General features: G+C 40.3%; 2 protein-coding genes across 2 annotated transcripts; one reads left to right on the top strand and one right to left on the bottom strand.

Annotated features, from left to right (window-relative positions):
- Nucleotides 1-1,100: 1,100 nt before the first annotated feature.
- On the top strand, nucleotides 1,101-9,251 carry TMEM185A (transmembrane protein 185A). The gene is made up of 7 exons (XM_017737485.1): nucleotides 1,101-1,237; nucleotides 2,153-2,476; nucleotides 3,258-3,465; nucleotides 6,068-6,151; nucleotides 7,023-7,199; nucleotides 7,526-7,649; nucleotides 8,161-9,251. The coding sequence occupies exons 1-7, from the start codon at nucleotides 1,101-1,103 to the stop codon at nucleotides 8,403-8,405; spliced, it is 1,299 nt and encodes a 432-aa protein (XP_017592974.1). The 3' UTR covers nucleotides 8,406-9,251.
- A 1,474-nt stretch (nucleotides 9,252-10,725) lies between these two features.
- On the bottom strand, nucleotides 10,726-13,377 carry LOC103617815 (protein CXorf40A). The gene is made up of 2 exons (XM_008636156.2): nucleotides 12,973-13,377; nucleotides 10,726-11,247 (listed from the first exon to the last, which is right to left on the bottom strand). The coding sequence occupies exons 1-2, from the start codon at nucleotides 13,223-13,225 to the stop codon at nucleotides 11,030-11,032; spliced, it is 471 nt and encodes a 156-aa protein (XP_008634378.1). The 5' UTR covers nucleotides 13,226-13,377; the 3' UTR covers nucleotides 10,726-11,029.
- Nucleotides 13,378-13,394: the final 17 nt, after the last annotated feature.

Genomic DNA, 13,394 nt, shown 5'->3' with positions numbered 1-13,394 from the left:
CGCCGGTCCAGCAGGGTTAGCCCGGGGGCCCGGCCGGGAGCAGCGCTGGGTGCGGGACCCGTCAGCTTTGGAGCAGAGCGCGGCCTCGGGTGGCCCTTCCGCACCGCGAGCTCGGGCGGCGTTTGGAGCACGCCGTTCCCGGCCAGTTTCCTGCGCAGAATCACTGAATCAACCAGGTTGGAAAAGACCTCTGAGATCATGGACTCCAGCCTTCCCAGCGCCCCGGGTGTCGGTGCGTGCTCCCCGTGGCTGGTTCACGGTCAGGGGGCTGGGAATGCGAGCGCTCTGCATCTGCTTTCCAGCCCCACTTCCAGTCATCTGCTTTGTTGTTGTGTAACTTTCTCAGATTACTCCCAGACTCTTTCTGGTGTTTGAGTATTTCACCGCGGTGCTTTGGGGTGCGGAGGCTCTGACCATGCGGCGGAGGCTCCGTGTCTGCAGGTGTGAACAACCCTGGGTCACACGGGGAGCACCGGGCAAGGCCAGCCCTTCCTTCAGGCTCCCTAACATTAACAATGTGGTGGTCACTGCAACCTGGGGTTCTGCTGGCTCTCCAAGCACGTACGAACGTGTAACTTTTAAAGGAACTGAGAGAAGGAGTTAAGCTTTACCGGGTTTTACCAGGTATTTTAAGACCACAGACGAAGGGTCTGCAAGTAAGTTGTACAAGGTGGCTTGAGATGCTGAGAGTCCTGGAAAAACCTTGCACGTGAAAGAGGCCTTACGTGATGGCAGTTACAGCAGGCTGTGTTCAGTCAGTTGTTTAGACAAACAAAAGGGTAACCAAAGCTTCAGGAAATGCATTGTTGCAGAGGCTGAAATAAACAATTGAAATATGTGTGGTCGGAGTAATGGAAAAGTAAGAGCAGAAGTCCTAGAAGCTTATAAAGTTTTGTTACTGCAGAGCAGTGCTTGCAGCTTATTTGGGTGCTGAGAGATGATTGAGCAAACCGAATGTTGCACTGGTGCGGCTGTCTTCGTGTTTTGATGCACCTGGAACACTCGGCGAGCCTGATTATTTCACTGCTGTGTTTGTTTAGGAGCCAGGGAAAGTACAAATCACACAAATATTGTATGTTGAAAAAGGATGACTAGCCGAGATGCTGAGACATCTCTTTGTTGCTATGAAGTGTGACAAGTTTGTATCATCCTATCCCGAGGTAGTTTCAAGCATGCAGGGAGATGCTGATACAATAAATCAGCATTTCATTATTAAGGGGCAGATGAGGCACTTGTTGTGAGTAGAGGCAAAACAGCTTGATATCTAAACACAGCAATGCTGATCTGATGAATGCTTTGTTATTTGATGTGAGTGAAATTGTGTAATTTGAGTTGTGCTGTTGGAGAAATGGTAGTATTCCTGACTGTTGCTGCTTTATTCCTTAGGTTATCCATGTTTTAAAATACATACGATTACTTCACTAAAACAGTGTTGAAGCCTAATTATGTGTTTTATAAAACAGTCTGTGAGCTTCTGGTGGATGGGTGGGAGACTTTTTCCTTCCTGTCCTGTGAGGAAATCACCTACTATGTAATTATTTTGTCTGACTTTTGATGGTACAAGCAGTTGCTGTGCCACTGCTCAAGTATTCCGGATACATTTGTTCGTTGTTAAATTGACTATGTTATAAATATATATGTATCAATGTAGCTATTTTAAATTTGTAGGCACCATCCTCAATATTCCAGTTAGAAACCTCAGTGTAAAATCAGTAACTTTGCTAAAAGTTTCGCCTGTTGGGTTTTTCTTTCCTACAATATTGCTTTTTTAACTGAATGTAAATATTAAGAAAAAAATTCTCTGAAGTCTGCCCTATTACAATTCGTAATAACTTTTATTGTAATAAACTTTTAACCTTTAGTTAAAAGTGATGTGGATAAAATTTCATAAATTATGTAACTCAATTTTGAATATCAAAAACTTCTTCATTTGGTTTGTATGACAGAACACAATTTTTAAAAACATGTACAGCTGTTATATTTGTGAGCCTCTAATAATATAGCTCCTGACTGGATGCTTGTGGAAGGGAACTATTTATCTCAGTCCATTCACTGAGACTGTTATGAAAAAATGCTTTTGATGTGTTTCCTTGAAGCAATGGTTTTATAAGCAAAAGAGATGATATATGGTGTATTTGTGATGAAATATTAGATTCTTTGTAAAGAAGCTTGACTCGTTTTCTGTTAGGAAGTATTGCAATGACATTGCAGCTGTGACTGATTTTGTTGTCCTCTACAAAGTTAATGTGAAGTTGCCTGCCTTGATTCCTGACTGGATTTTTTTTCGTTTGTTTAATAGTAAATTCCTCATTTATGCCTGCCTGCTGCTTTTCTCTGTGTTGCTCTCTCTACGTCTGGATGACAAAATCCAGTGGAGTTACTGGGCTGTGTTTGCTCCAATATGGCTGTGGAAGTTAATGGTGATTGTTGGTGCCTCAGTGGGAACAGGGGTATGGGCCCGAAACCCACAGTATCGGTAAGTTGATGATGTTTGTTCGGCAAAGCAGAGGGGACATTGTGTCTTGTCAGTCTAGGGTAAAAAGACTTTCACATCTTTAAATACATCAGTGTTAAATTTTTTGGTAATTTGAGTAGAATGCAAATTTGAAGATCTCAGGGCAAAAGAAAAATTACCTTAAATGAAGCGCAATAAATGTCTTTTCTGTCCATGGTGAATATTAAATGAAAAACTTTGGTGTACAGATCTCCTGATACACCCACATTTTGTGTGGTTCAGGTCTTGTTTGCCCCTTCTAGTAGTGGGTCTGCTGGTGTAGGGAGAAGCTCTGTGTGTGCTGTCATTTTACAGGCATTTTATTTTTAGTAACAGAAAATATCTGTTGCAATACTCTGGTTTAGGTAAATAAAGAAATTCTGGGGAAATATGTTGATTCAGTAAAAGCTGGTGCAGAAATCAAACAGATCCTTTTAAATTTAGCTTATTTCCTGATAGCCTGCATGATAGCTGACTGTTGATATAGTAGCGAAGAAACCCTGTTTTAGCTGCCCAGCTGTGGAATCCTTAAAAAATTTTCAGATTGTAAAAATCCCACTGCACCCTTTGAGTAATATACTTTCAATGTGCAGTTTTATGGGCAAGAAATCCTATTAGGTCATCAGGAGTGGAGTTTAATGGGTATAATGTCTATGTTTATTAAAAACAAGTGTTAATATCTGAAGCTCAAGCAGGTGTCCTGGAATGTTTGCTGGATGTGCTTTCTTACTGGCAAGTAAATTCTTCCTTATCCTCTCTTCAGAGCAGAAGGAGAAACCTGTGTGGAGTTCAAAGCTATGTTGATTGCAGTAGGCATCCACCTGTTACTGCTGATGTTTGAAGTCCTGGTGTGTGACAGGATTGAAAGAGGAACCCATTTCTGGCTTCTGGTCTTCATGCCACTGTTCTTTGTGTCTCCAGTCTCAGTTGCAGCTTGTGTGTGGGGATTTCGACACGACAGGTCTCTGGAGGTGAGGCTTCATTTGTGATGTGTAAAAATCACGGCACTGCAGAACTTGGGATCAGTTCTGTGGCAGTGTGTCTCTCAGGAAAGCACAACACAGAGGACTACATCAGTCCAATTAATTGCACTCACCTGCAAACGGGAGTGAAATCAGGATCAGGAATAATATAACTTTTTATATTATAACTTAGTTTTTTTAACTACCAAATTGCAGCATTGCAGCATGTTTTAAACCTGCTTTTTTATTATTTTGTGTTAAAATAACTCGCCAGGAACTCTGCAATATGGACCAATACCAGACACTTACATGGAAACAACAGAAAAATATTCCACTGATTGCAAGCACTGTCTCTAGGCAGAATTGAATTTCCAGAGCCCTATGTAATCAGGGCTGAAAATGTCCTAATACCACAATCCATGTGATTAGTCCTTAATTTGGGAATGTGAATGGTAGGTAACATTAGGGTTTTATTTTCTGCCTCTATCTTCTCTCTAAGTTCCTTTGGTTTTGGAAGAACCTTGGAAAGATTCTCAACGTGCTCCCACAATTGTGGCATTTTTGCAATACATTTAGAATTCATACTGATTTTTTTAAGGAGTTTTTTGTTTTGCTATGTCCTCAAACTACCCCATGACAATTAAAAATCTGATTTTTAGATAAGGCTCAGCATTCTCAGGTATTTTAATTTCAAGGGACTATTTCTCTAACATTACTGTAAGAGTTTTTCATTAGAGAGAAACATTTTTTGGTAGGTGATTGTTATGATAGCTGGTAAACTGATATCCTAAGTTCACTTTGAAACATTTGCCAATAGAATTTTATTTTGCAGGGTTCTATTACCAGTCAACCAGTGCTAAAAGTAAAATCTGTGTGGAAGTGCTTGCCTTCTACTGGATGATGCTTGATTGCCCATTGATTTACAGATGACTGCACAGCTGCTAAGTACTGGCAGAAGAAAGTGGAATCCATAAAAGGCAACAGCTGTCTCAACTAATTTTTTTTTTTTTACTCTTAGTCATCTTCACTTAGTGCTGTTCTCCTTTCTCTTCTTTTTACTCTGTGAAGATTTCATTATTTCCCTTTCATTTGCTAGAAACATGAGGGGTCTGCCTTTAGTCCAGGACATCAATTTTTGACTTGAGTAATCAAAGCAGTTGTTAATCTATTATTATTTTCATAACTATTTAATCTGAAATACATTTTCTTCTCATTCCTGTTCTGCATCTGATTAGGTGATCAGTAAGTACATGCTGGGGTTTTTGTCTCTGTATCATGGTGGGCTCAGGAAAAGTTTCTTTTTTTGTGTTACACTATTTTTATAGTCAGTAAAGCACTATTTATTTAAAGCATTTTGAATTCATAAGTTGTGAGCCGCTGCAAATGTATGTGCACTTGCCATATAGATCTCATATAACTTGATTCTAAAAATTATTTACAGCAATTGATCTTCCGATTTCTCTATTTTTCTCTTATTATTTGCTCTTGCAGCTGTCTGGTTGCTTGGTCTCACACTTGAATGTAGGGTTTTTTTGGTGGTTTATTCTTTAGAGAAAGCCAGTTGTACAAAATTATTTTAAATCTACTTTTTCAGTCTTTTCAAAGTAACTTGTAGTTCAACAGGGGAGACTTTGGTGTGGTCCCTGAAGCTGGCAAGCACCTGCTGCCTGTTGGATTTTTGTCTCCCTGTACTGTAATTTTCAAAGGTGTTTATCCAGATCACAATCTACGCAATCGTGTGTTAGTGAAAATTTATTAAAATGAGTATAATGTTTCTAACTTGCATTCACAAGCTTCAGTGAGACTTTTCAAAAAATAATTCTGTGGTCTTTGAAAATCCTATCCATTGTAGGGCTGCCCATAAACTTTAGAAATAGAATCTTGCCAAGCCTGATGGTGTTTCATTGTCTCGCTTTGTTCAAGCTAGACACAGACCTTTTTTTAAAAGTATAATGATAGGCTGTTTCTCATAGTGGCAAGCAGGACTCATGAAAATCTTTCACTAACATTTTAATGAGAAGTATTGCTTTTCTCTATTTCCACAAAGCCCACGTCTTCAGTGTAATTTAAAATATCTCTCAATTATACAGTAAATTATTTAATGTGGATGTCATATTCTAATATTCCATCTATTTCTTTTTTCCCCTAGATAGAGCTTGGACATTTAAATTGGACTGTTGGTAGTTCTGTCCATTACTGAAACTATAGCAAAATTAATCTTTTAGAGTATCTAATTTTAAATTGAAGGTCATTTTAGTACTTAATTTTAGCAGTATTACTTATATGAAGATTATAGTTGTTTTCTGATGCTTTGCTTTTTCACACTGATTAGTTTGGCTTTTCTTATTTCTCTAATCACTCTGAGTGGCTTTTTTTTTTTTTTTTTTTTTTACCCAGGAAGATCTTGGAAACAGGTGACTCTCCATTATTGGGTTGGGATCACACCCACACAAATTTAGGGATGTTTAGTAATAGAAAATGTAAATGCAAATGAATTTTCATATTTCAGTGGTAAGTATGGGGTCAGAGAAGTGCTTTGACAGATTCATTGGTTATCCTGGAAGTAAGTTTATCATACTAAGAGTTAACTAATGTTTTTTTCTTTTTCTAGCTGGAAATCTTGTGTTCAGTCAATATTCTACAGTTCATATTTATTGCACTCAGACTAGACGAGATCATCAGATGGCCATGGCTTGTATGTAATAAGTGTTTTCTTCTTATCTTTGTTTAAATGCTGAATTTCATAAAGATATTTATTCTAGGGAACAGTTAATGTGTGATCAGTCCATGATCCCATTTTTGCTCACTTAGCAATCCTTCACTGAAGGATTCACATTCAGTGGTCATGGGAATCAGAGGCTGTTCTTGGGGCACTTCATCCTCTGAGGGAATGTGCCATCAGCTGCAGTTAATCTCTGAGCAGCAGTTGAAAGAGAAATCCTCACCCAGAGTTCCCTATGGGAACACTAAACAAGCCATGAAAATGATTGGTGAGTTAGAGAATGTGTTGGTAAATACAGTGTGGTAAATAACTAATTTTATTTCTTCTGTTACTATGCATGTAAATCCACTTACTGTGCAAGTAGTCACTGTCAGAACTGCTGAGATGTCCTCTCCCAAGTTTCTTTAGAATACAAAAGTGCTGTTTCTCTGTCTGGGTTTTTGTAAACGATCATAAAACTGACAATCTGGCATGATTATGTCTGTCCTTTCTATTGCCAAAAAAACTTGAGAAAGGATTGAAACCCTTTAAAGTAAGGTATCTAGTGTAGGAAGTACTTGCTAAAATCAATTTCAAGTACAGTTTGAGCCCACACAAAATCACAAAAAATCTTACTAAAGTTGAACTACATTGCCTTAATTTTGAATTGTTTCAGCTTGATGGGGTTTAGAAGCTGAGGAACCCCTGAACTGATACGGCTCGAAACAACACACACACGAGACTGATGCTTTTCTGTTAGACATTATGTTAAAGACTTAATTTTCTTATTTAGACTTAATACGTAGACTCACTTTATTTAAAAGAAACCCACAACTGAAACAAATCAAATGTGTCTTTCTTTCAGGTTGTTTGTGTTCCGCTGTGGATCTTGATGTCCTTCCTGTGCCTCGTGGTGCTCTATTACATCGTGTGGTCCGTGCTGTTCCTGCGTTCCATGGACGTGATCGCTGAGCAGAGGAGGACACACATCACCATGGCTGTCAGCTGGATGACAATTGTAGTGCCACTGCTCACATTTGAGGTAGGAAATGCCACAGTGAGTTTGATGTGTCTTCTTTTGTCAGTAGAATGAATGATGATTTTTGGACTTACTGAAATGAGAATGCTGCTCTTTGTTTTGGAATAAAATATTAACAGCAAATGTGAAACACAAACAAGAATTCTATGTTCCTTTAAAGTTTCTCAAGCAAAATCTGCATCACATTGGAACTATACCTGCTTCTGTGAAGGCCATGTTTTCCTTACAGATGTGTGAAGTTAAAGATTTGAGATCAGCATATGCTTTAAGCAGTTTGAAAGTGAGTATTGCAATTAGACTGACATTGTATAATTTTTTTTGCCATTTAGATCTTGCTAGTACACAGACTGGATGGGCATAATTCTTTTTCTTTCATACCCATATTTGTTCCTCTCTGGCTTTCACTGATAACATTAATGGCAACAACATTTGGACAAAAAGGAGGCAATCACTGTAAGTATTTCAGAATCCTGGAAACAAATTGAAAATTAATGTATTTTATTAAGATCTGTATTTTCAAAAATGGCTTTTCTGTTACTACTGTTTTCAGGCAGTTGTAGTAAGGTTTCAGTGCTTACAGTGTCCTCCCCTGTGGCACTGTTTTCTTTGGTTGAGATGCAAAATCTTTTGTGTTCCTTCTCTGCACTGATGTGACCCAACACCATGTAATGTGTGAAACGAAATGGATTCTTGCTGGGGCAGTGTAGCTGTAATTTATACAGATGGATATACACTCAGGCATGCACATGCAGACATGGAACTGTGCAAATGCTTGTCCAGACACTGTATGTGTGTCTGTGTGTATACAACCTGAACTGGAATGTTATGATACCCGTAAGGAACGCTGAAAAGCAGCACTAACAAATCTTACTTAAATGCAAACAATCAACAGACCTTAAATAGTCTGTCTATTTAATTAAGTGTGCATTCTGTGAATAATGTAAAATGATTTGGTTTCTTTTAGGGTGGTTTGGAATTCGCAAAGACTTTTGCCAGTTCCTGCTTGAAATTTTCCCATTCTTACGAGAATATGGAAATATCTCTTATGATCTTCATCATGAAGATAATGAGGAGACAGAAGAAACGCCACTGCCTGAACCGCCAAAAATTGCACCAATGTTTCGAAAAAAGACTGGAGTGGTCATTACACAGAGTCCTGGAAAATATGTGATTCCACCTCCCAAGTTAAACATTGATATGCCAGATTAAGATGACAGTAGCATATTAAACTTGAACTGGTCATCAGCAGACAGATGTATTTCATCTCATGCCTTGTCCCAATTCCTTTAAAATAGGTATTGCTGAATCAGTGGCTTGGATTACACAAATCAGAAATCTTGAAGATAATCTGAGAGCTTTTCCAGAAATATGTGGTTGTCTAATTTGTGAACCTTCCTAACAGGTTGGTTGCACGCTTGCCTGTATAGTATTTATATGAACATTTTTAGCAGTGTAATATATTGTTTAAAAGTCCTGTTGTGTACAGTATAAGTATTATCTAAAAGTATTTTTTTAAAAACCCTGTATGAAATGCCTATGCTCTTCCAGGTGTCTTTTAGGTCCTAAATATACACTTGATTTTCGTGTCTCTTTTAAATGCTTTGGGATGCCTTAGCATAGTATCTCTTTACTTCTTTCTCCGTTCAGCCACAATCATTGTCTCAACCACAGAGGCACAAGAGTGTTGCATTTCTCAGGCAACACTGGAAAGCTTTTTGAGGGGGAAGTAGAATGTATGGCGACTTAGATGATGCTTTTGAGTTAGCTATGTAAAATTTCATGTAAGTATTTCAACTTTTGTGCTGGCTTGGGACTTACATGTTGTTTTTGTTGCTTTTCCAGTCTCATGTTTTGGTTCTTCTTGAGCAGCATGTACCGTTCTCCCATTAGACTGGCTATTTAATAAGCTGTTCCCCCTTGCATTGTGTGGTCTATGCCAGAAACATTTGTTGTAGGTTTCACAGCTGTTGGTTAGCTGGTATAAATACCATAGCTTGGTCTTCATTACCAACTTCGTGTTGGTCAGTGTAAATGATTAAACTTCTCAAGATAGGATCTTGCTGGTGTTGGCATAGCATTTTCTTGTCTGAAGGAAGACCTGCTTTGAGAGTGTGCCTTGCACTTACAGGTGCTCTGGAGAAATGGGAGTCTATGAAATGTATAGTCCTGTAGTTTATAAAAACAGATGTCTCATATTCCCAAACCCTTGCAGCTGCTCTCCATGTTTAGGTAACCTACATTTTAGGTAGCTTAAATACCATGGATCTCATTTCTTTAGTGTTAGCAGGGCAATAAGAGCAAGGAGTGTGTGGACATTTCTGCATGTGTTCAAGGTGTATGCCTGGAAAACTTGGATGCAGCACTTCCATTTCTGATACTCCAGAGCTCCCTTTTCTAGCCTCTGGACCAGCTACTGCCTGAAACACAACCTAGCACTATCCCATCCCACACTTTAAATCTTGTTGCAGTTTTATTTTATGTATCTTATATATTTTTTTTGTTTACATATATTTTATTGTATTCTGGTGCAAAAAATCAAACATCAGCAGGATTGTTACCAGACATCAATTTGCCTGCACACCACCATGGAAAAGAAAACCAGATGCTGAGCTTGCGTGAGAAACCACTTCCCAGGAGGAGAGCAGTCTGTGCACAGCAGGTCCGAGGGAGAACAGGCAGAGCTCTGCACTGGGGAAGGCCTCACCTGCCAAGCACGGTGCCAGGGCAGGTCCCCGAGGCGCTGGTGCCCATACAGCTCCATGGGCTGCTGCTCAGAGAAACACGGAGCAGCTCCAGCCTCTGCACCTTCCCTTCAGCCAAGGCACAGCAGGGCCCAGGGTGCTGCTGCTGCTGCTTCACCCAGCACCGCCCTGCAGACATTTCCCCCCTCCAGCTGTGCTGGAGCAGCTGCTCCTCGGCCTGGGCAGGGGTCAGGGCCCAGCTCCACGTGTGGTTCAGACAGTGGATCCACAGGCACTGGGCCCCAGCACTGGGGGTGCGAGGTACCTTCCACAGCTCTGGCAGAGGTGGGGTAGTCCAAGGGAATAGTTCCCTAAGTGCTCCACTGAAGTGTCTGAATACAAACGCTCTGCCAGTTGTCCTGTCCTGTTTTTAGAGCCAGGTCTAGGCGTGGCCTTGCTCCAGAAACTCAAAAGGATTTTCACTGTAATGTAGGGTGTTAATTTTGAAATACTCTTAAGAGTGCCAAAACTTAGTGACTATTATTTGTAATTCTTCACACTTGTCTTGAGTTCACTAATAGATTTTTTTAAGATAACTGGTATTTTTCATCTCAAGAGGAAAAAAATGTAATAGCTTGTTCGATTTCATTTTGTACAAGCACCTTTTCATAATGGCTTTCTACAATGTCTGTCAGGTCACAGAGCTATATCCATCATATGCACATCTTGTGTACCTGAAGTGTGAATGAAAAGAATCTATCTTAAGGCAGGACTAGGAGTGGTCTGGCAAAGATGTCCGATTAATTGTGGGAGCCTGCTTTTAAGCACTGTTTTCCTATAATCAGAGATGCAGGTATCAAAAAATCAGTTTAATTTACATTTAAATTGGCACACAATCCATAACCATGCATTTACAAAAATGGCATTTACTTAGTTGTTCATACAGGAAAAATCTAGAAAAACATTAATAATTTCCTGTAATAGTCATAAAAAACACATCTCGTTTGTTTTGCCTCAAAAAAGCAGTTCTTCAACAGTATTTGTCATTTCAAACAGTTTTGGAAGGGAATCCTAAACAAGGTGCTGATGTAATTCGCAAGTCAGCATCTTGAATACAATTTAGGCAGGAAAAATAATAGTAAGGGGCAACACCTACAATTCTGAAGGGATCAGTTCTTCAGGGATGTCCACCTGCCACACCCCTTTTCTCCCTCTGGCAGGAATTGGTTCCAGGAGCCATCTGGGATTTGAAACAACAGTCAAGTATTTCTGTTCTAGATTACTGAGGACAGCTTTGTTTTCCAGCTCCAGAATCTCTTCAGGAGGCAGGTTTTCTGGATATAGTGATGTCTCTCCAACGTCAATTAATCCTGTATTTTAAAATTAAAATACAAAATTAGTTGCCAGTTTGATCTGATAGACAAAAGTTTTCCAGAAGTAACCCTGAGGACACAGAGAACAGCCAGTTTGTTACCAGAAGAGCACAGTCAGAGGGAGGCACAGCTCCCACCTGTGCTGTTTCCTGCAGGAGTCCATGTGACTCAACTCAGGCGAGTGAAGAAAAGGAGGAGGGCACAGTTAAAATCACCACAACCCAGCAATGCAGAATTCCTTGAAAAGCAGCCTGCATCTAAGGAGACACAGCTGCTACCAAAATTCCTAGGCTACATCTAGCCTTGGAACAGCTTCATTAAAGCATAAAACTCTCTGCTCCTCTCAAGCCACTATTTTATTAATATTTTTAAATAATTAAACTATTTGGAAATTCTTGCTCTCCAGAAGCCTCTTAATGTCACAAATATAAATTAAGCAATACAATTCTGTATTTCTTAATCATCAAAAATGTTAAATATCAAAGAATACCTACTCCACAATTAAGCATGCAATTTATGTCAAGGCTGCAAATCTACATTTTATGTAGGACCTACAGTTTTCAGCACTGTAGAACCACAACAACGTTCAGTGTATGTGATACAATTAATTTGTTGTGCAAGAAGAGCTGAAAGTGTTCAAATGACAATGAAAGATACCTACAAGGAAATAGTGCAAATTGAGTGCTGGATAAAAACTTTGTGAGGGTACAGTGTGCAACATCTGCTGTATGTCAGCACAAGTTATGCAGTGAAACATCACTGCCTCTGCACTGTGTGTTGCAGAAACTTCTTCACTGCTCAGATACCAAAAGCAACAGAGGGGGTTCGTAAAACTGAAATAGGATTTATCTATGCAATTATTTATGTATACTCTAACATGACATGCAAAGCGCTACAACATCATGAATTCGTTTGACCGTGAGTACTGCAAAATGGTTTTTTTTTTTCCTAAGCTCAAAATGCAAGTAGTGTAGAATTAACATGTATGATGCTGAAACATGCAGGAATTTGATGAGCGGAAAAGACTCCACTACTAAGTAAGTAGTAAAGTAGGTATGTTTATTCCAGCGCTGGGACGCACAGGGGATAGCTCCTCCAAAACCATGCGTGCCCACAGCTGCTTTTAGCTTAGTATTTATCGGGTTACAAGTTCCATATTCATTAAGTTTCCCAATGCGTCTATACATATTCATCACCTAGCCCCGCCCAGCCTCGCTTCGTATTATAATGAACCCAAAAGTCATTTACATCCGCGTTGCGCTTGCGCAGTGTTGCCTTTTGGCTGCGGCAGGGGTCTCCGAGGGTCGTCCTCCGATGGAGTCAGGAATCTTCCTCATCCTGAACCTTTCACCTTTCCTCCCTGCGCATGCTCTTTATACCCTTGCCCTGAGCTCAAGCTTCGAGACTGGTTTAAGCTAGTTTTGGGTTGAGCGCAGGATATCTGTCTGAGACTCCCCCTGCCCTTATCAGTGGTCCCTTATCTTTTCTTCCTGCCTTGGCATGCTGACCAAGCTAGATGCATTGTTCCTAACAAACTAATTCTTCTGCTTCCCATCCCCCTGATTCAAATTGAAATAGATCCCCCACCACAACTCACGCTCCACTCCTTCAAAGTGTTAAAGAAATGTCATTATGACTGCAAACACGTAAAGCAGACACGTATTTGAGTGTCTGTTAAGGGACTGAAAGTTTGCTTAGAAAATATAACCAAAGAATGCTTACCTGCAATAACTCCTCTGCCAAATTTTTCCCCTTCATCCAACAAAGCTTGGAGTTGTTTCGGTGTCATGCCCAACCTATTCAGAAGAATTTCTCGCCATGTATCATCTTCCCAGTCCTTAACAGCTATATGAATAGCAATGGTGCGGTTCTTGTAGACTGCTAGCAAAGGACGCCAGCGAGTCTCTACTGTTTTGACTTGGTTTAGAAGCAACCCTGCGTAGGGCTGTCGGAAGGAAAGGCATCCGAATTTCATCGCATCGCGCTCCTCGTATCAGAAGCCGTGCATTTCCTGTAAAAACACAGACGCCCGGGGATGAGCCCCCAAAACCGGCCGATGCCCGTGACAAGCTCCCGGCTGTGGAGCCGCGGAGCTGCGCGGAGGGAGCTGCGCGGCCTCCCCGGGGGCGGGTCCGCCCCTGCGG

Source organism: Corvus brachyrhynchos, unplaced genomic scaffold (genome assembly GCF_000691975.1).
Source record: "Corvus brachyrhynchos isolate BGI_N302 unplaced genomic scaffold, ASM69197v1 scaffold346, whole genome shotgun sequence".
Lineage (NCBI taxonomy): Eukaryota > Metazoa > Chordata > Aves > Passeriformes > Corvidae > Corvus > Corvus brachyrhynchos.
Note: the sequence above shows the minus strand (reverse complement) of the source record. Positions and strands in the feature narration are given on the sequence as shown.

What these genes read in the sequence shown, in the direction of transcription:
- TMEM185A (XM_017737485.1), top strand. Translation starts at nt 1,101, where the DNA reads ATGCTGAGACATCTCTTTGTTGCTATGAAGTGTGACAAGTTTGTATCA. An exon ending in GGGCAGATGAGGCACTTGTT is followed by an intron (nt 1,238 to 2,152) that starts GTGAGTAGAGGC and finishes ATGAAATATTAG; the next exon opens with ATTCTTTGTAAAGAAGCTTG. An exon ending in GCCCGAAACCCACAGTATCG is followed by an intron (nt 2,477 to 3,257) that starts GTAAGTTGATGA and finishes TCCTCTCTTCAG; the next exon opens with AGCAGAAGGAGAAACCTGTG.
- LOC103617815 (XM_008636156.2), bottom strand. Translation starts at nt 13,225, where the DNA reads ATGAAATTCGGATGCCTTTCCTTCCGACAGCCCTACGCAGGGTTGCTT. An exon ending in TGGCAGAGGAGTTATTGCAG is followed by an intron (nt 11,248 to 12,972) that starts GTAAGCATTCTT and finishes TTTAAAATACAG; the next exon opens with GATTAATTGACGTTGGAGAG.